Source organism: Oncorhynchus gorbuscha, linkage group LG10, assembly GCF_021184085.1.
Source record: "Oncorhynchus gorbuscha isolate QuinsamMale2020 ecotype Even-year linkage group LG10, OgorEven_v1.0, whole genome shotgun sequence".
In the NCBI taxonomy this organism is placed as follows: domain Eukaryota; kingdom Metazoa; phylum Chordata; class Actinopteri; order Salmoniformes; family Salmonidae; genus Oncorhynchus; species Oncorhynchus gorbuscha.
The window spans coordinates 53,440,880-53,468,121 of NC_060182.1; the positions used below are offsets into that span (position 1 = coordinate 53,440,880).

At 42.8% G+C, this 27,242-nt stretch overlaps 1 protein-coding gene across 1 annotated transcript in view; it reads left to right on the forward strand.

Annotated features, from left to right (window-relative positions):
• The window catches only part of LOC124046242 (leucine-rich repeat and fibronectin type-III domain-containing protein 2), a 234,780-nt gene extending 207,835 nt beyond the window's left edge, over nucleotides 1–26,945 (forward strand). The window contains exons 4-5 of the mRNA XM_046366394.1: nucleotides 11,290–12,685; nucleotides 23,621–26,945. Coding sequence (XP_046222350.1) covers nucleotides 11,310–12,685; nucleotides 23,621–24,638 — 2,394 coding nt within the window. The 5' untranslated portion in view covers nucleotides 11,290–11,309 and the 3' untranslated portion in view covers nucleotides 24,639–26,945. The remainder of the gene's footprint in view (nucleotides 1–11,289; nucleotides 12,686–23,620) is intronic.
• Nucleotides 26,946–27,242: the final 297 nt, after the last annotated feature.

Below are 27,242 nucleotides of genomic sequence, written 5' to 3' on the forward strand. Positions count from 1 at the left end.
GAGAGTATTTGTAAGCTTAGGTTTAGCAAAATGTTTTTAAAGATATGCGAAGAAAAATATCTAAAACGGAAAAGAGACGATATTTACAGAGAGACGATACGACAGGACGACTTACTGCTACGCCATCTTGGAACTTTTTTGATCACATAGTGCTGCAATAACCTTGCCAGCTCCGGCGCATTACTTTGGTGTGAGACAAATCATAAGCTAATGACAATCTAAAATAAAGCTCTGGCTTTGCTCCCCTTCTAATATGATTCTAACAACTGCCTTACCTTTCCTCTATGGTTTTCTCATTGGTAACTGTGGATTCCCCATAATTTAAATGCTCGTTCCTCCAATTATATCTGTGTGACACTCAGTCCAAATGTGGCGGTGCATAATTGAACAACTGGTATTGGCAAGAAGTGAGGTTGTCACATATAATGCCTCACAGCTATGAGTTATTGAAAACCACCGTATACAGGCGAAGGGGGCAGTGCAGGAGGTAGACGATAAGAAGTGGTTGTTTGGTGCACCGCATTTTCAAAAGTGGAATAAAAGATGATAGCAATGACTTATGCCTTGAATCTATCAAATTAAGACGACTATTACTTGCACCAGAAACTTGAGGCAGGCGACCACAGCAGGCTACCTATATGTTACTCCAGGGCCTGGCTTAGAATTAACGAATGGCCCAGTTAAAATAGCTGATTTAAAATATCGTAAAAGTTTTGTGTGCATTTGGAATGAATTAAACGGCGTCAGAGGAAGCCAAATGTGAGGTTCCATACATTTGTCTAAGGCGTAGATGAGTCAGCCCAGCAAACCGGGAACATTCTGAGAACAGTAGCTAAGAATCCCATTTAGTTCTAGTTCAGGTTTTATCTAACACTACGATGATAATAAATAGATAAAATATAATTGGAATGTTATCCTAACATTCACTGGAGAGGCGAAGATCAAGAGCCGGGCATCCTCCGAAACACAATGCAAACAAGCTGCACTGCTTCTTGACACAATGCCCACCTAACCTGGAAGCCAGCCGCACCAATGTGTCAGAGGAAATATCGTACACCTGGCGACTGTGTCAGCGTGCACTGCTTCCGGCCCGATACAGGAGTCGCTAGTGCGCGATGGGACAAGGACATCCCTGCCGGCCAAACCCTCCCCTAACCCGTGCGCCGCCCCATGGGTCTCCCGGTCGCGGCCGGCTGCGACAGAGCCTGGACTCTAACCCAGAATCCCTAGTGGCACAGCTAGCACTATGATCCATAGTGGTACCCAGAATGTGTCATTATCTTGTGGGAACATTGTGGGGACAAATGTGATGAAGAAAGAAAATAATAAAATACAGTGTTACAAGTACACACCATATGAAGAAGATGTGAACATTTTGTTAACTGTTCTGTGTCCTGATTGACCATACTTGACTGGGGGAAAAACACAAGGCCACAACTATCTCCTGGTGGAATAGAGGGTTAATGATCCGTCTTGGGAACCAAACATTGCAGGTTCACTCCTGACATCTTCAGATTGTCAACATATGAAGTGTAGAAATTATGATTATGTTTGTATGAATAAATGCAGTTCAAATGTCCTGACAGAGAGGGCTGCATCACTTATGTATTATTCTTACAATGTGTTATTACATACAGCCGGGAAGATCTATTGGATAGAGCGATGTCAACTTACCAGCACTACTACCAGGAATACGACTTTCCCAAATCAGATCCTTTGTCCGAACCACCCAGGGCATTTGAAATGATTCTGAGGCTGACCCAAAACAACACCGCTGGAGAAGAGGAAGATGAAGCAGTGTTCTGGTCAGACTTCGGAGGTGCGCACACCACCCACTGCTTCCGAGTCCATTACTTGCTAATGTCCAGTCTCTAGATAGCAAGGGTTGCTTTCCAGAGAAACATCAGGGATTGTAACAAACTCTGTTTCACAGAAACATGGCTCTCTCGGGATATGCTGTCAGAGTCGGTACAGCCACCTGGATTCTTTGTGCGTCGCGCCGACGGGAATAAACATCTCTCTAGGAAGAAGAATGTCGACCATATTATCTCTCAAGAGAATTCTCTTCGGTTATTATCCCCCCCTCAAGCCGATACCACGATGGCCCTCAAGGAAATAAGGAAATTCACTGAACTTTTCGCAAACTGGAAACCATATATGCTGGGAATTTTAACAATGCAAATTTGAGAACAAGACTACTGAAATTCTATCATCCTATCGACGGTAGCACTCGCGCTGGAATAACACTGGACCATTGTTACTCTTAACTTCCGCGATGCATACAAGGTCCTCCCCCACCTTTCTTTTGACAAATCTTACCACGACTCCATCTTGCACCTCCCTTCCTTTAGGCAGAAACTCAAGTAGGAAGTCCACGTGCTAAGGACTATGGCCGAATACAAACAGTGTAGTTATTCCCTCCGCAAGGCAATCACATAAGCAAAATGTCAGTATTAAGACAAAGTAGAGTTGCAATTCAACGGCTCAGACACAAAGTGTATGTGGCAAGGTCTACAAACAATCACAGACTACAAAAGGAAAACTAGCCACGTCACTGACACCGACGTCTTGCATTCAGACAAACTAAACACCTTCTTTCCCACTTTTGAGGATAATACAGTGTTATCGATGTGGACCGCTAATAAGGACTGTGGGCTCTCCTTCTCAGTGGCTGATGTGAGTAAGACATTTAAATGGGTTAACCCTTGCAAGACTGCCGACCCAGATGGCATCCCTAGACGCGTCCTCAGAGCATGCGCAGACCAGATGGCTGGTGATTTCACGGACACATTCAATCTCTCCCTATCCCAGTCTGCTGTCCCCACATGCGTAAAAATGGCCACCATTTTTCTTGTACCCAAGAATGCAAAGGTAACTGAACTAAACGAGCACTTCTGTCATCATGAAGTGCTTTGAGAGACTAGTCAAGGATCATAACACCTCCACCTTACCCGACACCCTAGACCCACTTCAATTTGCTTACCATCACAATAGGTCAACAGGCAACGCAATCGCCATCACACTGCACACTGCCCTATCCCATCTGGACAAGAGAAATACTGTACCTGTGTAAGAATGCTGTTCATTGAGAATAGCTCAGCATTCAACACCATAGTACCCTCCAAGCCCATCATTAAGTTTGAGGCCCTGGGTCTAAACCTCACCTTGTGCAATTTGGTCACGGACTTCCTGACGGGCCCCAGGTGGTGATGGTAGGAAACAACATCTCCGCTTCGCTGATCGTCAACACTGGGGCCCCACAAGGGTGCGTGCTCAGCCCCCTCCTGTACTACCTTTTCACCCATGACTGCATGGTCTTGCATGCCTCCAACTCAATCATCACGTTTGCAGACGACACAACAGTAGTAGGCTTGATTACCAACAACGATGAGACAGCCTACAGGGAGGACATGAGGGCTCTCGGAGTATGGTGCCAGGAAACAACCTCTCACTCAACGTCAACAAAACAAAGGAGATGATTGTGGACTTCAGGAAACAGCAGAGGGAGCACCCCCCTATCCACATCAACGGGACAGTAGTGGAGAAGGTGGAATGTTTTAAGTTCATCTGTGTGCACATCACGGACAAACTGAAATGGTCCACCCACATAGACAGTGTATTGAAGAAGGCGCAACAGTACCTCTTCAACCGCAGCAGGCTGAAGAAATGTGGCTTGTCACCTAAATCCTCACAAATGTTTATAGATGCACAATTGAGAGCATCCTGTCAGGCTGTATCACCGCCTGGTATGGCAACTGTACCACTCTCAACTGCAGGGCTCTCCAGAGGGTTGTGCGGTCTGCAAAATTTATCAACGGGGGCAAACTACCTGTCCTCCAGGAAACCTACCAAACCCGATGCCACAGGAAGGCCAATAAGATCAAGGACAACAATCACCCGAGCCACTGCCTGTTCGCCCCGCTACCATTCAGAAGGCGAGGTTAGTAAAGTTACATCAAACCTGGGACCGAGAGACTGAAAAAAAGCTTATATTTCAAGGCCATCAGACTGTTAAACAGCCTTTACTAACACAGAGAGGCTGCTGCCTACATACAGACTTAAAATCATTGGCCATTTTATTAAGTGGTTCACTAGTTACTTTAATAATGCCACTTTAATGTTTACATATCTTGCATTACTCATCTCTTATGTATATACTGTATTTTATACCATCTACTGCATCTTGCCAATGCTGCTCTGTCATTGCTCATCCATATATTTATAAACTCAGCAAAAAAATAAACGTCCTCAATGTCAACTGCATTTATTTTCAGCAAACTTAACATCTGTACATATTTGTACGAACATAACAAGATTCATTAACTGAGACATAAAGTGAACAAGTTCCACAGATATGTGAAAAACAGAAATGGAATAATATGTCCCTGAACAAAGAGGGGTCAAAATCAAAAGTAACAGTCAGTATCTGGAGTGGCCACCAGCTGCATTACGTACTGCAGTGCATCTCCTCCTATTGGACTGCACCAGATTTGCCAGTTCTTGCTGTGAGATGTTACCCCACTCTTCCACCAAGGCACCTGAAGTTCCCGGACATTTATGGGGGGGGAATGGTCCTAGCCCTCACCCGCCGATCCAACAGGTCCCAGACGTGCTCATTGTTATTGAGATCCAGGCTCTTCGCTGGCCATGGCAGAAAACGGACATTCCTGTCTTGCAGGAAATCACACACAGAATGAGCAGTATGACTGGTGGCATTGTCATGCTGGAGGATCATGTCAGGATGAGCTTGCAGGAAGGGTACCACATGAGGGAAGAGGTTGTCTTCTTTGGTAATGCACAGCGTTGAGATTGCCTGCAATGACAACAAGCTCAGTCCGATGATGCTGTGACACACCGTTCCAGACCATGACGGACCCTCCACCTCCAAATTGATCCCGCTCCAGAGTACAGGCCTTGGTGTAACGCTAATTCCTTTGACGATAAACTTGAATCTGACCATCTCCCCTGGTAAGACAAAACCGCAACTCATTAGTGAAGAGCACTTTTTGCCAGTTATGTCTGGTCCAGCGACGGTGAGTTTGTGCCCATATGCGACGTTGTTGCTGGTGATGTCTGATGAGGACCTGCCTTACGCCAGGCCTTCAAGCTCTCTGTCCAGTTTCTCTCAGCCTAGTGCGGCCAGTCTGAGCACTGATGGAGGGATTGTGGGAAACAGTGTTGAAACCCTTTACAATGAAGATCTGTGAAGTTAATTGGATTTTTACGAATTATTTTTGAAAGACAGGGTCCTGAAAAAGGGATGTATCTTTTTTTTGCTGAGTCTATATTCTTATTCCATTCCTTTACTTAGATTGGTGTGTATTAAATAATTGTTGTGAAATTGTTAGATTACTTGTTAGATATTGCTGCACTGTCAGAACTTGAAGCACAAGCATTTCGCTACACTCGCAATAACATCTGCTAACCATGTGTATGTGAATAACATTTGATTTGAATGAAATTAGAATTCCATATAACATGTTTCTCTATCACCTACAATATTTACCATTATATCTGGAGAGAAACATAATGGGGATGCATCCAATTTTGCTTTAAGGATATACACATTTGCACAATGAGAATGTTGTGGTAAAACGTTAATATAACATTCTGAGTGTTCTTGAAATGTTCTGAGGACCTCAAAGACAAGGTAAAACGTATATTGTGTGAACACCAATGGAATATTATGTTAAATCTCAAACAAATATGCTGACTCATTTCAAAAACTGACTAATTGAATTGTTACAACATGTAATGTGCATCCTAACTTTAACATTATATGAATGTCATCACAACTGATCATTTTTTTGTGTTTTGGGAACCTATCTCTTGTAATGTACCCACACTGTTCCCACAACCTAAAGGAATGTTTTAGGAACTTTTAAAGAATATAGTTTGTTTTAATTTGTTCTGGGAATGTTCTTGCCAAAACAGTAAAATGTTTTGCAACCAAATAGAAACATTATATACTGAACAAAAATATAAAACGCAACATGCAACAAGTTCAAAGATGTTGCTGAGTTGCAGTTCATATAATGAAATCATTCAATTTAAATAAATAAATTAGGCCCTAATGGATTCCACATGACTGGTCAGGGGAGCCGCCATGGGTTGGCCTGCGAGGGCATAGGCCAACCCACTGGGGAGCCAGGCCCAGCCAATCAGAATAAATTTGTCCCCAGAAAAGGGTTTTATTACAGACAGAAACACTACTCCACAAGCCCCCCGACCCCCTCTGATGACTGTGACGAAGCTAAATGTCGAGGTCCTGGGCTGGCATGGGTACACATGGACTCTGGTTGTTAGGCCTGTTGGACGTACTGACAAATTCTCTGAAATGACATTGGAGGTGGCTTATGGTCGGGAAATGAACATTCAATTCTCTGGCAACAGCTCTGGTGGACATCCCTGAAGTCAGCATGCTAATTGCACGCTCCTCAAAACATGAGACATCTGTGGCATCGGAAGATTACATACACATGTTGGAGTCAATAAAACAAATTTTTCAACCACTTCACAAATTTCTTGTTAACAAACTATAGTTTTGGCAAATCTTGTGCATGACACAAGTCATTTTTCCAGCAATTGTTTACAGACAGATTATATCACTTATAATTCACTGTACCACAATTCCAGTGGGTCAGAAGTTTACATACACTAAATTGACTGTCCCTTTAAACAGCTTGGAAAATTCCAGAAAATGATGGCATGGCTAAAGAAGCTTCTGATAGGCTAATTGACATAATTTGTGTCAATTGGAGGTGTACCTGTGGATGAATTTCAAGGCCTACCTTCAAACTCAGTGCCTCTTTGATTGACATCATGGGAAAATCAAAATAAATCAGCCTAGACAGAAAAGTAGACCTCCACAAGTCTGGTTCATCCTTGGGAGCAATTTACAAATGCCTGAAGGTGCCACGTTCATCTGTACAAACAATAGTATGCAGGTATAAACACCTTGGGACCACGCAGCCATCATACCGGTCAGGAAGGAGATGCGTTCTGTCTCCTAGAGATGAACGTATTTTGGTACAAAAAGTGCAAATCAATCCCAGAACAACAGCCTTCACAAGGACCTTGTGAAGATGCTGGAGAAAATAGGTACAAAAGTATCGATATCCACAGTAAAACGAGTCCTATATCGACATAACTTGAAAGCCAGACTACGGTTTCAACTGCACATGGGGCAAAATATCATCCTTTTTGGATAAATGTCCTCTGTTCTGATGAAACAAAAATAGAACTGTTTGTGTTTGGAGGAAAAAAATCAAATCAAATCTAATTTTATTTGTCACATACACATGGTTAGCAGATGTTAATGCGAGTGTAGTGAAATGCTTGTGCTTCTAGTTCCGACAATGCAGTGATAACCAACAAGTAATCTAACTAACAATTCCAAAACTACTGTCTTATACACAGTGTAAGGGGATAAGGAACATGTACATAAGGATATATGAATGAGTGATGGTACAGAGCAGCATACAGTAGATGGTATCGAGTACAGTATATACATATGAGATGAGTGTGTAGACAAAGTAAACAAAGTGGCATAGTTAAAGTGGCTAGTGATACATGTGTTACATAAGGATGCAGTCGATGATGTAGAGTACAGTATATACATATGCATATGAGATTACTAATGTAGGGTAAGTAACATTATATAAGGTAGCATTGTTTAAAGTGGCTAGTGATATATTTACATCATTTCCCATCAATTCCCATTATTAAAATGGCTGGAGTTGGGTCAGTGTCAATGACAGTGTGTTGGCAGCAGCCACTCAGTGTTAGTGGTGGCTGTTTAACAGTCTGATGGCCTTGAGATAGAAGCTGTTTTTCAGTCTCTCGGTCCCAGCTTTGATGCACCTGTACTGACCTCGCCTTCTGGATGATAGCGGGGTGAACAGGCAGTGGTTCGGGTGGTTGATGTCCTTGATGATCTTTATGGCCTTCCTGTAACAACGGGTGGTGTAGGTGTCCTGGAGGGCAGGTAGTTTGCCCCCGGTGATGCGTTGTGCAGTCCTCACTACCCTCTGGAGAGCCTTACGGTTGAGGGCGGAGCAGTTGCCGTACCAGGCGGTGATACAGCCCGCCAGGATGCTCTCGATTGTGCATCTGTAGAAGTTTGTGAGTGCTTTTGGTGACAAGCCGAATTTCTTCAGCCTCCTGAGGTTGAATAGGCGCTGCTGCGCCTTCTTCACGACGCTGTCAGTGTGAGTGGACCAATTCAGTTTGTCTGTGATGTGTATGCCGAGGAACTTAAAACTAGCTACCCTCTCCACTACTGTTCCATCGATGTGGATAGGGGGGTGTTCCCTCTGCTGTTTCCTGAAGTCCACAATCATCTCCTTAGTTTTGTTGACGTTGAGTGTGAGGTTATTTTCCTGACACCACACTCCGAGGGCCCTCACCTCCTCCCTGTAGGCCGTCTCGTCGTTGTTGGTAATCAAGCCTACCACTGTTGTGTCATCCGCAAACTTGATGATTGAGTTGGAGGCGTGCGTGGCCACGCAGTCGTGGGTGAACAGGGAGTACAGGAGAGGGCTCAGAACGCACCCTTGTGGGGCCCCCGTGTTGAGGATCAGCGGGGAGGAGATGTTGTTGCCTACCCTCACCACCTGCGGGGCGGCCCGTCAGGAAGTCCAGTACCCAGTTGCACAGGGCGGGGTCGAGACCCAGGGTCTCGAGCTTGATGACGAGCTTGGAGGGTACTATGGTGTTGAATGCCGAGCTGTAGTCGATGAACAGCATTCTCACATAGGTATTCCTCTTGTCCAGGTGGGTTAGGGCAGTGTGCAGTGTGGTTGAGATTGCATCGTCTGTGGACCTATTTGGGCGGTAAGCAAATTGGAGTGGGTCTAGGGTGTCAGGTAGGGTGGAGGTGATATGGTCCTTGACTAGTCTCTCAAAGCACTTCATGATGACGGAAGTGAGTGCTACGGGGCGGTAGTCGTTTAGCTCAGTTACCTTAGCTTTCTTGGGAACAGGAACAATGGTGGCCCTCTTGAAGCATGTGGGAACAGCAGACTGGTATAGGGATTGATTGAATATGTCCGTAAACACACCGGCCAGCTGGTCTGCGCATGCTCTGAGGGCGCGGCTGAGGAGGCTTGCAAGCCATAGAACACCATTTCAACCGTGAAGCACTGGGGTGGCAGCATCATGTTGCATGGGTGCTTTACTGCAGGGGGACTTGTGCGCTTCACAAATAGATAGAACCATGAGGTAGGAAAATGATGTGGATATATTGAAGCAACATCTCAAGACATCAGCTTGGTCGCAAATGGGTCTTCCAAATGGACAATGACCCCAAGCATATTTCCAAAGTTGTGGCAAAATGGACAACAAAGTCAAGGTATTGGAGTGGCCATTAAGCCCTGACCTGAATCCTAAAGAACATTTGTGGTCAGCACTGAAAAAGCATGTGCGAGCAAGGAGGCCTACTAACCAGACTCAGTTACAATTGTGATGAAAGAAATAAAAGCTGAAATAAATCTCTACCATTATTCTGACATTTCACAATATTAAAATAAAGTGGTGATCCTAACTGACCTAAAACAAGGAATTGTTACTGGGATTAGATGTAAGGAATTGTGAAAACTGAGTTTTAAATGTATTTGGCTAAGATGTATGTAAACTTCTGACTTCAACTGTATCTCTGTAGAACTGTGATCCACTGTAACCTGACCCTCACAGGCCAGTAATGACAATGCTGTGTCATCAGCTAATTTGATATGTCACACCTGTCAGGTGGATGGATTATCTTGGCAAATTATTAAATGCTCACTAACAGGGATGTAAACAAATCTATGCCCAGAATGAGAGAAACAAGTTTTTTGTGCGTATGGACATTTTCTGGGATCCTTTTTTTCAGCTCATGAAACATGGGACCTGCACTTTACGCGTTGCGTTTGAGTGGCGCAGTGGACTAAGGCACTGCATTGAAGATGCTAGCTGTGCCACTAGAGTTCATTGCTCTCTACCGACTCCTGTGGCGGGCCGGGAGACGACACAATCACAAGGTGTACGGTGTTTCCTCCAAAACATTGGTGTGGCTGGCTTCAGGGTTATGAAGCAGTGTGGCTTAGTTGGGTTGTGTTTCGGAGGGCGCATGGCTATCGACCTTCGTACGGGAGTTGTGGAGACAAGACAAGACTGTAACTACCAATTGGATACCATGTAATTGGGGAGAAAAATGGGTAAAGTAAAAAATAAAATAATCAGCTGTTCTGGGAAAGTTCTTGTAACATCAGGTGAATGTTTTTTACAAACATTCTATATTTATCACCACGACTGGACAGTTTTTTTGAGAACATTTGCTCTGAGAACCTTCATAGAACCAATTTTGGTTTGCTGGGAGGGCTGCTTAGATATTCACATGAGCATGAAGGGTGTCTACACGGCCCGACACCTGACCAAATTTCATACTGTAGCATCTTCTCAGGGTGAGGGAGAGAGAAGGGAGGGAGAGAGAAAGAAAGAGATCAAAGTGAGGAACAGTGTTAGTGTAGAGAGAGAGTTTGAGAGAGAGATTTGCTATTTGACTCCTGCTGGGTGGAATAATATTCTATTATTATGCTCCTCAATTTTTGACTTCTCATGTCTAGCATGTTGGGCTAGTGTGACCAGTGCAGTTAAAGCTAGAACTACTGTAGTTGCTCCTGCTCAACAACAGTCATTTAAAATGTTTAGATTAATTTTAAGTGCCTAAACAACATCTTATTGGCAATTGGGTCATTGTAAATGTATAAGCAGAACTAAAAACTACTTTGAAAAAGCAATTCACAACCAGGTTATTAACAAAGTGAATTAAAATGCAGTTGTCCTTGCACTGCAAAAAATGGACTAAATTGTGAGATTATATAATTGTGAAACAAAACAAGACTTACAGTAACAGTGTATTTCTTTAAACATGCTTTCAAACATGTAGAAATAATATGCATTTGTATGTCCTGGTTACTGATTTGGTTTGAATATTCCCTAGGTATGATGTGACTGGGACTCATACACAGTACATACTGTAAATGAATAGCTGTGATAGACACAGAGAGAGAAAATAGCCAGTAAACCTGCTTACTAACATAATGTCATTGCAAATAGTAACCAACTGCACATGGTTCCTCTCATATTGGTGGTCCAATGTGTCTTTATTTTACTGAATAAAGGGCTGAGTGTGATGAACTTTAGACCACTGACAAAAGTATTTAATTGAATTATCTGTAAGGTCCTTCATCATTATTTGGACGAAATGATCTTACTATGCGCTTCCCTTCTCTCCTCTGTCTTTCGTAGGTCCCTGCATATGATCTACCATGGACAAAGTGCTCAGCAGCCTCCTGCTTCTGGGAACCGCAGTGATGATGGCCCATGCATGCCCCAAGTACTGTGTCTGCCAGAACCTGTCTGAGTCCCTGGGTACCCTCTGCCCATCCAAAGGCTTGCTCTTCGTACCTCTGGACATAGACCGGCGGACCGTAGAGCTCCGCCTGGGCGGCAACTTCATCCTCAGGGTCACACCGCAGGACTTTGCCAACATGACGGGCCTGGTGGACCTCACCTTGTCCCGCAACACCATCAGTGCCATCCTGCCTTTCTCCTTCCTCGACCTGGAGACCCTGCGCTCCCTGCACCTGGACAGCAACCGCCTGACCGAGCTGGGACCGGACGACCTGCGTGGCCTTGTCAACCTACAGCACCTCATCGTCAACAACAACCAGCTCAACCGCATCTCCAAGGTGGCTTTTGATGATCTGATGCTGACACTGGAAGACCTGGACCTGTCCTACAACAACTTGCGGGGTGTACCTTGGGAGTCCATCTGCAAGATGGTCAACCTCCACCAGTTGAGTCTTGATCATAACCTCATCTCGCACATCGCCGAGGGGACATTTACGGACCTGGACAAACTGGCGCGCCTGGACCTCACGTCCAACCGTCTCCAGAAGCTCCCGCCAGACCCCATCTTCACCCGTTCTCAGACTAACTTAATACTGACCACTCCATACGCCCCTCAGCTTTCCCTAAGCTTTGGGGGAAACCCCCTGCATTGCAACTGTGAAGTGCTTTGGCTCCGGAGGCTGGACCGAGAGGACGATATGGAGACCTGCGCTTCCCCTCCCAGTCTAAAGGGACGCTACTTTTGGTCCGTGCGGGAAGAAGAGTTTGTCTGTGAACCGCCCCTGATCACCCAACACACGCACAAGTTGTTAGTCCTGGAGGGCCAAACAGCTAGCCTACGCTGCAAAGCTATCGGCGACCCAATGCCGATCATACACTGGGTCGCCCCAGACGACCGTTTGATTAGCAATTCGTCCCGAGCGACCGTGTACGATAACGGCACCCTGGATATTACCATCACCACGTCCAAGGATTACGGCACCTTCACTTGCATCGCAGCCAACGCAGCAGGGGAATCGACTGCCTCTATAGAACTATCCATCATTCAACTGCCACACCTCAGCAATGGTACCAACCACACCGCACAGCCCAAGTCCCGGCTCTCGGACATCACCAGCTCTACCAAGACCAGTAAGGGGGAGTCCAAGCCTCTCCCGGAAAAGGTGGTGTCTGTATCGGAGGTGTCTGCATCCTCTGCTCTGGTCAAGTGGACTGTTAGCAAAACAGCACCCAAGGTCAAGATGTACCAGCTCCAGTACAACTGCTCCGTAGATGAAGTCCTGATTTACAGGTAAATAACATTGTGTGACTTTTTTTTTAATTAAAACTTTTCTGTTAATAGACTTGAGGGTTTGATGAGCCTACTTCTCCTATGTGTTATCCAAAGAGTATTGATAGCATGTCCTCTTGACACTTTCCTCAATGTTTGCTTTTGATATCCCAATGCAGACAAGAGATTCTTCAGAGAATACCAATACATACACCTGCAATTAACAAGCACAGACCCAGGCACTTCAACTAAATGTTTTTATCAAAGTGAAACCAGCCACAAAAATAATCCAACTTGTTTATTCCTGCAATCCTAACAAATAGGATTTTTCTAAATGTTCATTCAACTATTTATCTCAATCCCAATGCCCTAGACAATTAGGAATATATATAGCATGGAAATAAATCTGTCATCCAAACATTTTCTAGCTTAAAAAAGTAAGCACTTACTTTAGTGATGGAAGATGTCCAAACAACCACAAATGTTCCCACTACAACAAATTAACAGAAAACACACAAAGAAGAATTAGTATAATGATAATTAGCCTGGCAATCCAACACTTTACATTTAGGTTGCCTGTGTAGTCACATTGTAATTACACTAGTAACAACATGTGCAAACCTAGTAGCATTAGAATTGGATTAGGAACAGTTACCCCACCCTGTATTTGACTCCATTGCTATAAGAAGGAAAGGGAAAGACATTGGCAGATCTAGACTAGCAGGCCTGGGAATAAACCATATATCTCCCCAACTCCCAAGAGCGTGATGTGGTTAAGAATGCTGAGGGACTGTCCCTGGATATTTACTACCCTTACTTTGTTAATAAAAAAATTGTGCAGGAATCAGAAAAGCGGGCCACCGGGCTGTTGCTGAATGCAGTTACAGTAAGTTATGTGTTCGATCGTAAACCTTCGTAAACACATTAAATTGAATACCAATGAACCCCCTTAGCAATACTTTACCTTTTAATGGCCAACGTGCCATAGCCCTTTGAGATTTACCTCTTATGCAAGTCCCGGATTCTGAATAGTTTAATAACCGAGAGCGGACACTATGGAGATCTGCGGTTGCTTATTGGTTTACTGGGGGAATGCGATATTGAAATCATGCTCAGAGTTGTGTTGAGATATTATTCTGCTCAAAGGACTGAATAGAACTCATCACCTCTTAAGAATACAATAATAGGATATGTTTATCTGATTAGCTCACCAGGCACATTCAGTGCTAGTTTTTTCAACCTGCTCCTTTACAGTCCAAGAAGTAATTTAATTTCCTCAATATAGCTACAGCTTTTCTTTGTCCAATGAATGTGGCGGACGGGTGACTCAACCTTTTTCCACCCACCCACAGTTTATATGAATGCATTCTTATCCCAGCATTTCTACAAATGTGTTTAAATAGACTGGCGCTGAACATATTGCAGTTCCAAGTTATGAATGCTGTATACAGTGCTTTCAGAAAGTGTTCATATCCCTTGACTTATTCCATATTTTATTTTGTTACAGCCTAAATTCAAAATGGATTAAATTGTTGTTTTTTTCTCACCCATCTACTCTACCGTTCAAAAGTTTGGTGCCACTTAGAAATGTCCTTGTTTTTGAAAGAAAAGCACATTTTTTGTCCATTCAAATAACATCAAATTGATCAGCAATACAGTGTAGACATTGTTAATGTTGTAAATGACTATTGTAGCTAGAGAATGGCAGATTCTATATGGAATATCTACATAGGCACACAGAGGCCCATTATCAGCACCCATCACTCCTGTGTTCCAATGGCACATTGTGTTAGCTAATCCAAGTTTTTAATTTTAAAAGGCTAATTGATCATTAGTAAATTATTTTTTCGATTATGTTAGCACAGCTGAAAACTGTTGTTCTGCAATAAAACTGGCTTTAGACTAGTTGAGTTTCTGGAGCATCAGCATTTGTGGGTTCGATGACATGCTCAAAATGACCAAAAAACAAAGAACCTTCTTCTGAAACTCATCATCTCTTCTTATTCTGAGAAATGAAGGCTATTCCATGCAAGAAATTGCCAAGAAACTGAAGATCTCATACAACGCTGTGTACTACTCTCTTCACTGAACAGCTCAAACTGGCTCTAACCAGAACCAGATCTGTGCCTCGACACAATCTTCTCTCGGAGCTCTACGGATAATTCCTTCAACCTCATTGCTTGGTTTTTGCTCTGACATGCTCTGTCAACTATGGGACCTTCGGCCGTCATTGTAAATAAGAATTTGTCTTAACCGACTTGCCTAGTTTTTATATATATATACAGTGCCTTGCGAAAGTATTCGGCCCCCTTGAACTTTGCGACGTTTTTCCACATTTCAGGTTTCAAACATAAAGATATAAACTGTATTTTTTTGTGAAGAATCAACAACAAGTGGGACACAATCATGAAGTGGAACGACATTTATTGGTTTCTCAAGTAGCGATTGAAAAAATGGCTGCGGGAGACACCATGTGACCACATGCTTTATATGGTCCCTTACAGCCATTCTTCAATGGCAATGCCTAAAAAGACGTCACAATGCTGTAGACACCTTGTGAAAAACGTAAGCTCATTCGTAGCTCATTCACAGCCATATAAGGAGTCATTGGCATGAGGCAGTTTCAAAAAATGCGGCACATCCTGGTTGGATTTTTATCTGGGTTTCGCCTGTAACATCAGTTCTGTGGCACTCACAGACAATATCTTTGCAGTTTTGGAAACATCAGAGTGTTTTCTTTCCAAAGCTGTCAATCATATGCATAGTCGAGCATGTTTTCGTGACAAAATATCTTGTTTAAAACGGGAACGTTTTTAATAGCGCCCCCTAATGCATAACTGGTTAAATGTATTTGGCTGAGGTGTATGTAAACTTCCGACTTCTACTGTATATGCTTGCTTTAAGGCAAGTAACACTGAAACACTGCACGCGAGCATCAGCTGTCTCCATAGTCAATGTGAGTAAGACCTTTAAACAGGTCAACATTCACAAGGCCGTTGGGTCAGACGGATTACGAGGATGTGTACTCCGAGCATGTGCTGACCAACTAGCAAGTGTCTTCACTGACATTTTCAACCTCTCCCTATCTAAGTCTGTAATACCAACATAGTCCCTGTGCCCAAGAACACTAAGGGAACCTGCCTAAATGACTACTGACCCGTAGCACTCATGTCTATAGCCATGAAGTTCTTTGAAAGGCTGGTCATGGCCCACATCAACACCATTATCCCAGAAACCCTAGACCCACTCCAATTTGCATACTGCCCCAACAGATCCACAGATGATGCAATCTCTATTGCACTACACACTGCCCTCTCCCACCTGGACAAAAGGAACACCTGTTTAAGAATATTATTCATTGACTACAGCTCAGTGTTCAACACCATAGTGCCCTCAAATCTCATCACTAAGCACTCTGCAACTGGATCCTGATGGTAAGGGTAAGTAACAACACCTCCGCCACGCTAATCCTCAGCACGGGGGCACCTCAGAGGTGCGTGCTCAGTCCCCTCCTGTACTCCCTGTTCACTCATGACTGCATGGCCAGACACGACTCCAACACCATCATTAAGTTTGCCGTTGACACAACAGTGATCACTGACAAATATGAGACAGCCTATAGGGAGGTCAGAGACCTGACCGTGTGGTGCCAGGACAACAACCTCTCCCTCAATGTGATCAAGACAAAGGAGATGATTGTGAACTACAGGAAAAGGAGGACTGAGCACACCCCATTCTCATCGATAGGGCTACAGTGGAGCAGGTTGAGAACTTCAAGTTCCTTGGTGTCCACATCACCAACCAACTATCATGGTCCAAGTACACCAAGGCAGTTGTGAAGAGGGCACCACAAAACCTATTCCCCCTCAAAGTTATACAGCTGCACCATTGAGAACATGTTAACTGGTTGCATAACTTCCTGGTATGGCAACTGCTCAACCTCCGACTGCAAGGCACTACAGAGAGTAGTGCATACGTCCCAGCCATCCAGGACCTCTATACCAGGTGGTATCAGAGGATGGTTCTAAAAATTGTGAAAGACTCCAGCCAACCAAGTCATAGACTGGTCTTTCTGCTACCGCACGGCAATCAGTACCGGAGCGCCAATTCTAGGCCCAAAAGGCTTCTCAACAGCTTCTAGCCCTAAGCCATACGACTGCTGAACAGCTAATCAAATGGCTACCCAGACTATTTGCATTGCCCCCCCCTGTTACCCTGCTGCTATTCTCTGTTTACTCTTTATGCATAGTCACTTTAATTCTACCTACATGCACATATTACCTCATACCTATTGTAGCTGGGGATTTTAACAAAGCAAATTTGAGGGAAACTCTACCGGATCTGATCACAACTCCATTTTGCTCCTCCCTCCCTATAAGCAGATACCCAAACAGGAAGTACCCATGCTAAGGACCTTTCAACGCTGGTCTGACCCATCGGAAACTACGCTTCAAAATTGTTTTGATCACACACTGGGATAAGTTCTGGGTAGCCTCTGAAAATAACATTAAAACCTACCCTAACCAAAAATGTGTAAAGATGGCAGCATTCACGCAAAACTGAAAGCGCGAACCACTGCATTTAACCATGGAAAGGTGACTGGAAATATGGCCGAAAAGAAACAGTGTAGTTATTATCTCCGTAAGGCAATCAAACAGGCAAAATATCAGTAAAGAGACAAAGTGGAGTCGCAATTCAACGGCTCAGAAATGAGACGTATGTGGCAGGATCTACAGACAATCAGACTACAAAGGGAAAACCAGCCATGTCGCGGACACCGACGTCTTACTTCCGGACAAGCTAAACACCTTCCTCACTCACTTTGAGGATTGCCACTGACGTGGCTTGCTCCCAAGGACTCTGGGCTCTCCTTCTCTATGGCCGATGTGAGTAAGACATAAGACATGCAGGGTTCTCCAGAGGTTGGTGCGGTCTGCCCAAGCATCACCAGGGGAAAACTACCTGCCCTCTAGTACACCTAAAGCAATCGATGTCACAGAAGGGGCAAAAAGATCATCAAGGACAACAAACACCCGAGCAACTGCCTGTTCACCCCGCTTTCATCCAGAAGGCAAGGTCAGTACAGGTTCATCAAAGCTGGGACAGAGAGACTGAAAAACAGCTTCTATCTCAAGGCCATCAGACTGTTAAATAGCTATCACTAGGCGGCTTCCACACGGTTATGTAACTCTGCATCTTAGAGGCTGCTGCCCCATATACACAGACTGAAATCACTGGTCACTCTGATAATGTTTACACATTTTTGCTTTACTCATCTCATATGTATATACTGTATTTTAGTCTATGCCACTCCGACATTGTTCATCTTAATATTTATATATTATAGAATTTTATATTTCATTCTTTTACTTTTAGGTTGTGTGTGTTGTTGTGAATTGTTAGATATTACATTACTGTTGGAGCTAGAAACACAAGCATACACCAAGAAATAACTGTCACGGGCGTCCTCCTCTTCATTTGAAGAGGAGAGGCGAGAAGGATCGGAGGACCAAAATGCGGTGTGGTATGTGTTCATGATTAATATTTAATAAGAGAAAGCACTGAACACTGAATACAAACTATACAAAACAATAAACGACGGTGAAGCAATACATGAGACCTGTGCTGACACAAGCAACTAACATAGACAATTACCCACAAACAAACAGTGAAACCCAGACTACCTAAGTATGATTCTCAATCAGAGACAACTAATGACACCTGCCTCTGATTGAGAACCATACTAGGCCGAAACATACAAATCCCCAAATCATAGAAAAACCAACATAGACTGCCCACTCCAACTCACGCCCTGACCATACTAAATAATGACAAAAACAACATAAATAAAGGTCAGAACGTGACAATAACATCTGCTAAACATGTGTATGTGAGAAATACAATTTGACTTGATTACATACATTTGATACTTCATTAGTTTGCGGCATGTAGAAATAATGCTTTGTGAAAACTGGCCAACATTCAACTCTTACGACCTTTTGTGGAACTTTACAGGAAATTAAAAATGATATGTGTTTAACTGTTTGACTACATCCATAAAACAACCCATCCTTTGATATTGAGCAGGGCCCCTTGGAAAATGTCCTCTGTCACCTGAAAAAACATCCCAGTAGTCTCGGAATGGAGTCTTAGTTAAGTGACATTTCTTGAGGGTTCAATTTCTCTCAGAATATCCAAAGTGCTGTGTTAACCCAAGGTAGCACATGATTAAACATTTGATCAGTGTGTTGTGTTGAAAGCCCCTCGTATAGATTTCACGAGGCAACGTGCTGTCCTCCCGGTTATGGAAAAGGAAATTAAGAATGAATAATGAAGTACACCACCAGTAGTGCCGAGTAAAAATGCCAGTCTTCTGATGTGGAGGTAAACTCTCTGCACTATATGATCAAAGCTATTAATTTATGTACAGTCACAGCAGGGAAGTATTGAAGTTACTGATGATTGGGGTCTTAGAAAAATGACAAACAATAACAATGTTTGATTATTAAAGCTGATTCAACACTGAGTATGTGTTTTCTCTCTCTCGTGTAAAGATGGACCTTTTTTCTGCTACGTTATAATATTTGATTGGATTTATTTAGTCTAGTAGTTCAAAGCTCTTTGCATAGTAAGGGAGAAGTCACTTCATTCACAACCAATGTGTAGCACCCACCTGGGTGAACCAAAGGTATGATTAGTTGGCCATGATGGAACGAGGCCAGGTTGGGAATACAGCAAGGACAACACTACTGTTATGATAAGTGCCATGGGATCCTAAATGATCGCAGAGAGTCAGGAAATCCGTTTAACACTAGCAAGCTGTGATGTTAAATTTCCATGCACTTCTGTGCCATTGGTGAATATTCAAATCAAATATTAGTTGTGCTTGCTTTGTGTTCCTTGAGTCATGATTGCAATTCCATGAACACACAGATCCTCCTAGCTAACTAATGCAATGAGGTTGAAATCATCAATAATCAATATCATCAATGAACACATAAAATTGAGGAATTTCAAAGTACTCCAACCTACTGTACACAGAGCAATACTGATAGACGGTAAGACTTCAATATGGATATTGGGTAATGAAGGTCATCATATACTGTAGATACACTACATGACCAAAAGTATTGTACATGGACACCTGCTCGTCGAACATCTCATTCCAAAATCATGGTTATTATTATGGATTTGGTCCCCCCTTTGCTGCTATAACAGCCTCCACTCTTCAAGGAAGGCTTTCCACTAGATATTGGAACATTGTTGAGGGGACTTGCTTCCATTCAGCAACAAGCGCATTAGTGAGGTCGGACACTGATGTTGGGAGATTAGGCTTGGCTCGCAGTCGGAGTTCCAATTCATCCCAAAGGTGTTCAATGGGGGTAAGGTCAGGGACCTATGCAGGCCAGTCAAGTTCTCCCACACCGATCTCGACAAACCATTTCTGTATGGACGTCGCTTTGTGCACAGGGGCATTGTCATGCTGAAACAGAAAAGGGGCTTCCCCAAACTGTTGCCACAAAGTTGAAACCACAGAATTGGATAGAAAGTCATCGTATGCTGTAGCACTAAGATTGCCCTTCACTGGAACTAAGAGGCCTAGCCCAAACCATGAAAAAAAGCCCCAGACCATTATTCCTCCTCCACCAAACCTTACAGTTGGCACTATGCATTTGGGCAGGTAGTGTTCTCCTGGCATCCGCCAAACCCAGATTCCTCCGTCAGACTGCCAGATGGTGAAGCTAGATTCATCACTCCAGAGAACGCATTTCCACTACTCCAGATTCCAATGACGGCGAGCTTTACAACACTCCAGCCGATGTTTGGCTTTGCCCATATGATCTTAGGCTTTTGTGCGGCTGCTCGGCCATTAATTTTTTTTATTAAGCTCCCAACAAACAGTTCTTGTGCTGTCGTTGTTTCCAGAGGCAGTTTGGAACTCGGTGAGATTACAGAGGACAGACAATTTTTTACCCCTATGCGCTTTAGCACTCAACGGTCCCGTTCTGTGAGCCTGTGTGGCCTACCATTTCGGGCTGAGCCGATGTTGATCCTAGATGTTTCCACATCGCAATAAAAGCACTTACAGTTGACCGGGGCAGCTCTAGCAGGGCAGATATTTGACGAACTGACTAGTTGGAAAGGTGGCATCCTATGACTGTGCAACATTGGAAGGCACTGAGCTCTTCAGTCAGGTAAGAGAAGACCCCCATGAAATGGACAATATTGAATAGCAGCTTATTGGCATTGGGTGAACCATATACACAATCGCAAATAGCACTCAAATTAATGGCAGTTCATCAAAACCATATTGCAACTGGAACATTACAAATGCCAAGTGAAATAAACCAAAAATCTTATAGGGGGTGATTGCGCTCCATCGTAGATTTTATATGGGAAATGGTCACATTGTCAGGTCCCAAGGGTGAAAAAAAATAATAATTGGTCAATTATATATATATATATATATATATATATATATATATATATATAGTAACCGTATGGACAAACATTTGTCTTATTTTATTGAGTTTGTCCATACGGCCTATGTTTTGTCCATTTTGTCATATATGATCATAGAAAGTTGGCTTCCGAACCCAAAAGTCAGTGAACCATGTCCAAATGGCATATACACTGACCAAATGATATATACCACTGTGTTAAGCCCTGAATCAACATAGAAGGTCTATTTGTTATGTTTGATCATAAGAAATAAGAATTTCTCTTTGATGTTGATTCACCATGTCCATTTCGTAATGGGAAGTCCTTATGGACACAGTCAACTTGCAGAAGAGCATGTTCACACTGACAATATAGCATATGTGTAATGGACACTGTCCAATTGCTCGTTGGTGTTCATTTCAGCCTGTCCATTTGGTGATGTTAAATCCCCTGTTAAATACATTGGAAAGGTACAATTCTACACTGTCCATTTGCAATGTCTTACAATAGATATTTACCATCACAAATTTGACATGCTCTAATGTACTACAGAAATGTCCAATTGACTGGCTCGTTGAATTCGGGATGGCCGAGCAGTGATAGTGGTTCCTCTTCATCACTCGTTGGTGTTGATTTCAGCCTGTCCATTTGGTGATGGTAAATCCCTCATTAACCATCATCAAACAGACGTTGTATGATTTCTCTTAAATTACGATAGATAAATGGCTGGTTCTATTTTTCCTCACACCGTAGGTTTATGTACTTTAAAGTGAAGTGGCCAAATTAGCACTTTATTACCGTTTTTTGACCTTTAATCCCAGAAAATGTGCAGAACTCAAAGAGCGTTGAGGCCTCAAAGCAATCTTGTTTGGCCAAACCTGTGAGTTTTGTCTTTTTTTATGAGAAATGGCCATGTCCATTTGGTGATGTTTTGTCCATTTGCCATAAGCAGCCAGTCGACATCTGGTGGAATTTTCCGGTACAGCAGACAAATGTCACAAAAAAAATGTATAATGCGGAAACCAAATGTCCTAGAGACTTTATTTGATGACTTCACGGAAGACCGGGCCCTTGGAGGCAACCTGAGGCCATCGGCCTATTTTAATAATACCGTCAGAAGTCTAGTAAGGGACCGCAAGTTCAAAACCCCCGATCTGACAAGGTACAAATCTGTCGTTCTGCCCCTGAACAGGCAGTTAACCCACTGTTCCTAGGCCGTCATTGAAAATAAGAATTTGTTCTTAACTGACTTGCCTAGTTAAATATAGGTAAAAAATAAAATAATAATAAGATTCTCTGGTCTGATGAAACCAAGATTGAACACTTTGGCCTGAATGCCAAGTGTCCAACCTGACAGAGCTTGCAAGAACTCCCCAAATATAGGTGTGCCAAGCTTGAAGCGTCATACCCAATAAAACTCAAGGCTGTAATTGCTGCCAAAGGTGCTGCAACAAGGTACTGAGTAATGCTTATGTTAATGGGATATTTAAGCTTTTTATTTCTAATACATTTGCAAAAATATTTTTGCTTTGTCATAAAAAGTCAATACAAATGTAATTATAATACGGCTGTAACGTAACAAAATTTGGAATAAACCAGGGGGTCTGAATACTTTCCGAATGCGCTGGATACAATTAGACACAATTACCATCCAGAAAGAGATTTCATCTGGAACAATTGGAGCCACTAGCTTGCCTTTGGCTTTGATACACATTTAGCAAGTCTCGCATAATTACAGGGGGAAGGTTTGGGAGACAATGGGGCGTCAGTGACCATGGATTGGAACATTTGTTGCTAGACAGTTGCTGCTTGAATGAGTGTTTTTCCGTTTGCAATGCAATGCAGGTGTATTGTAGGTTAGTCGGTTGCTTTTAGTATGACTGCATTTTTCCGTCTGCAATACCCTACAGATATACTGTAGATACAAATGGCTTGTTTGTGAGGAGGTGCGAGTTGATGAATTGCCTGCTGTAATTACAATGGTTTATTCAGCCACCATGTTTCATTACCGATTTCCACACTAGCGTTACATGGTCTTGTCCTTTGGGCGTTAGTACAAGGTCAAACCAAATAAAGATTGCTCCACCACGGCTTTCAATCTCTCCCTAACCTTTGTGATTTAATTAGGAGAGGGAAGTGTATTGATATTGTCAGACACATTTGAATATCAACATGGCTTTATATATTTTCAGCAAGAGCAAGTTAGACTCAATTGTAAAACAAAGCACAAGGACCATTGAATAGTTCACTTTAAAAAGTATGGGCCTTTGCATTTTTAATCACTCAGTGTGAGTAATATTTCTAAATGACTATGTGCATTTAAATAGCTACTTTGCCTCATTTTGACTGTTAAATTGATCTATCGCATTTCAGTAGAATGACTAATTGATATTTACTACTCAAAAGTGCTTTAGCCTCTTCTTGAACTCCCCTTGCAGTGGGACAAATTATTAACGCTAAATTATGCTAATCTAACTCTTCATTCTTGTTTCTGTTTTTGTCTTTCCTATATAGGATGATTCCCGTGGCCAGCAAAACTTTTTTAGTCACCAACCTGGTCCAAAACATGCAGTACGACCTATGTGTCCTGGCTATCTGGGACGACACCGCCACCACCCTAACTGCCACCAACGTAGTGGGCTGCGTGCAGTTCATCACCCGTGACAACTACCCGCAGTGCCAGTCCCTCCAAAGCCAGTTCCTGGGCGGCACTATGATCCTGGTGATAGGTGGCATCATCGTGGTCACGCTCCTCATCTTCATCATCATCCTCATGGTTCGGTACAAAGTGTGCAGCAGCCCCCATTCCAGTAAGCTGCCAGTGGTTAGCAACACGTACTCCCAGACCAACAGTGGGAGTACGCAGGTCAAACCTCAGATCACAACCACAGTGGTGGTAATGCAGGATGAGATGGTGGAATTCAAATGTGGTTCGCTCCAGAGCAGCCTCTCCTCGTCTTCATCTGACTCGTTGGACAGTCGCAAAACTAGAGGCAGATTAGGAAACGAGGACCAGTACAGTCTTCGAGACATCGAGTTCAGCACACTCCCCAGCACCAGTAATTGGAGGAGGCACAGGGGACCATCATCATCCAAGGCTAGGCCCAACTTGGACAACCTTTTAGGGGCTTTTGCCTCACTGGAGCTCCGGAGCTCGGCTACGACTAGGGACCAAGGGGCATCTTGTTCCTCCACCACCACCTCCAGTGCATTGGTGGCTGTGACCATGGCCCCTCCATCTGACAAGGAACCCTTGCTGGGCCGAGCCGAGTCCACCACCATGCTGGGGCGTTTTCTAGGCCTGCCCCAGGAAGGGAAGCCCAAGAGGAGCCACTCATTCGACTACGGCCACGTGGATAGCAGCAGTGGCGCACAGAGCCTCAGCAACTACCCTCGTCACATCAGCAACATCTGGACTAAGAGGAGCCTGTCGGTAAACGGGATGCTACTGCAGTACGACGACAGCGAAGACGGTGAGGCCGAAGAGGTGCCATTCGAGAGCTCAGAGTGGGTGATGGAGAGCACTGTTTGAGCACGGGTTTATGTCGGATTATGAGGTCAAAGGTCAAAAGAGAAACAGACTTTACAGAAAAAAACAAAGGACCGAAGAATTATTTGGAATAATACCTCTGGGTCATCCACAGCGCTGTACTGCATGAAGTTCATCCATGTGAATACTATTTATTGTTCTTCTGTCCATGTAATTCTACCGAAACAAACACCCAAGTTGGTTGTGCCTAAGACCGTACAAATCAATCGACAGGGTTGGCCACGCTCTCAATTCGCTGGCAGGGAAGACTGTCCTTAACCGCATTTGAAAACATGTATGCATTACGGAATAAAGCCCCTATGGAATTGTGTAGATACAGCATACAGTATTTGGAATAATGCCCGAACCCTGGGAATTAATGTGGGAGTATCTTTGAGAAACAGGGGAAATAAAGCTGAGGAATTCAAAGTGGATATCGAGTGTCTTTATCTTTCGAGCTCTTTGCCAAGGGGATTTTCCTGAGACTGGCAAAGTAGATGTGCATCACAATGCTTTAGACCAGGGCTCTCCAACCCTGTTCCTGGAGAGATACCCTCTGTTGGTTTTCAATCCCACCCCATTTGTAACTAATCTGATTCAGTTTATCAACTAGCTAATTATTAATAAGGTGCACTAGATTAGGGGTGGATTGAAAACCTACAGGATGGTAGCTCTCCGGGAACAGCATTGGAGAGCCCTGCTTGAGACTCTCAGCATGCAAATGGGACTTCTTCAGTAGAAGCAATGGGAGAGCAAATGTGTAACAAAATGAATAATTTTTCATGTTTCCTTTTGTTGTTTATATAATTTGTACTATTTATTTTAGAGGTCACCATTGAGAGTTCCACTTTATGAATAAAGAAACAAAACAATATAAATGATAGTCAATCAAGAATAATATACTATATCGTTACCCAGTCCCCTCAGAAAGACAATATTTCATAACAGCCTAGTTTCTATTTTGGCACAAACATAGAGGAAATCTTAGTCATTTATTTCAAAACATCAATGGTTGGTTCATTAGGGGAGTTGTGACAATAAAATATGTAGAGGTTGACTTTCAAACAGTTTACATATTCTACCTCAGGTTCTAAATTATATGAAATACATAGTCTGAATAAAGTGGATTATTTCAGAAATAGCATATCATATGAAAATAATCTTTCTTTATGTCAATTTTCAGAGGAATTACTCAATACAATTATCAATCAAAATCCCTTTTGGTGTATCGGCCATTGATATGTGTTGCCCCAGGATGATACACGAGCCATGTGTTACACAGTAGAGACTTATTGAGAACCCTCAACAATTTAAATGAATGTCATCATGCTGCTATAATCCAATACAAAAGGGAAAGAGAACGATATTCATCAACAAATGTATAAATAATTATACAGTGTCTGTCTGAACACACAGAACCATGTTGGTTTGTTTAAGTTAAAATATCAAACGTCTGAATTTATTGTATTAATTTGGAGTTTGGTTTATTTTCTCATTTCATCCTCTAATATTAGTCTATTGTCTCCACGCTACAGACTGTGACCGGATATGTATGAAGTTGCATAGGAACGTGATGAATTATAAAATGAGTTTCTATCTTGAACTACTGCCTATGTGATCAAATCATAATGATGATTCCTCTCGGATCGTGTGCAGATTCTGATGCCTTTTAATGTTCTCTTTGACTCTCTGCTGCATTACAATATAGTTTTTTTCCCCATATTTCTTTTTGTTACTTCTCTTGGTGTATACTGTTCTATATATTGACATTTTTTGTACAATAACTATGGGTGAGAATGTAAAAGGGAAACTGTGCAGTAGTGCTTTTATTTTGTGGTTCAGTAAAAGTGAGAAGGTGCTTTACTGTGATTTATAACATGGAATGTGTTTAGTTGGCGCAATGGAAGGTGACGCTGTATAACGGAGCAAATAGAAGTCTGGAATAAACCTGTGTCTGTTACAGATATTACAATTCTACATTCAATTTTGCTCAGTCACCTTCCATTTTGCTAATCAACAACAACCCTATAAGTGTGTACATGACGTGAGAAAGTCATGATTCTGACCTGAGGTTGTAAAAAAATAATAATAATATGTGTTTAAACATTTTTGCTACTAAAGATCAAATATGAAGAATTCCTAATAACCAAATGGTGTATATTCTTGTGTTTGCATTGCATCCGGTACAGTTTGAGAGTTGTTTTTCCCTCAAGTTTCATCGAGTCATGCAATGACTTTCCTGGAGCTACATTATATTGTGCCTAAACAATTAACATGGTAAGACAATTTGCTAACATAGCTCTCAATGCTTTAGGCTGGGCAACAAACTGCCAGTTATGTTAGTTGTGAAGGCTAGCAATTTAGCCACAGGGAAATTGTTTGTAAGCAAACATTGTGGAGTGTTCAGTGCTATAACCGTGACAAGTGAACGTTTTTGTGCGCAAGAGATTGTAGCAATTGCTAAATTGAAATGTAGGAAATAATTAATGCATTGCAGATACACCAGACAACTCCGGTCTATGATTATTGTTGCCCTTATTACATTGTTAACTTATTACAGTACAGTGTGCAACTAAACATTCATCTTCACCGCTAACTAGCAACACT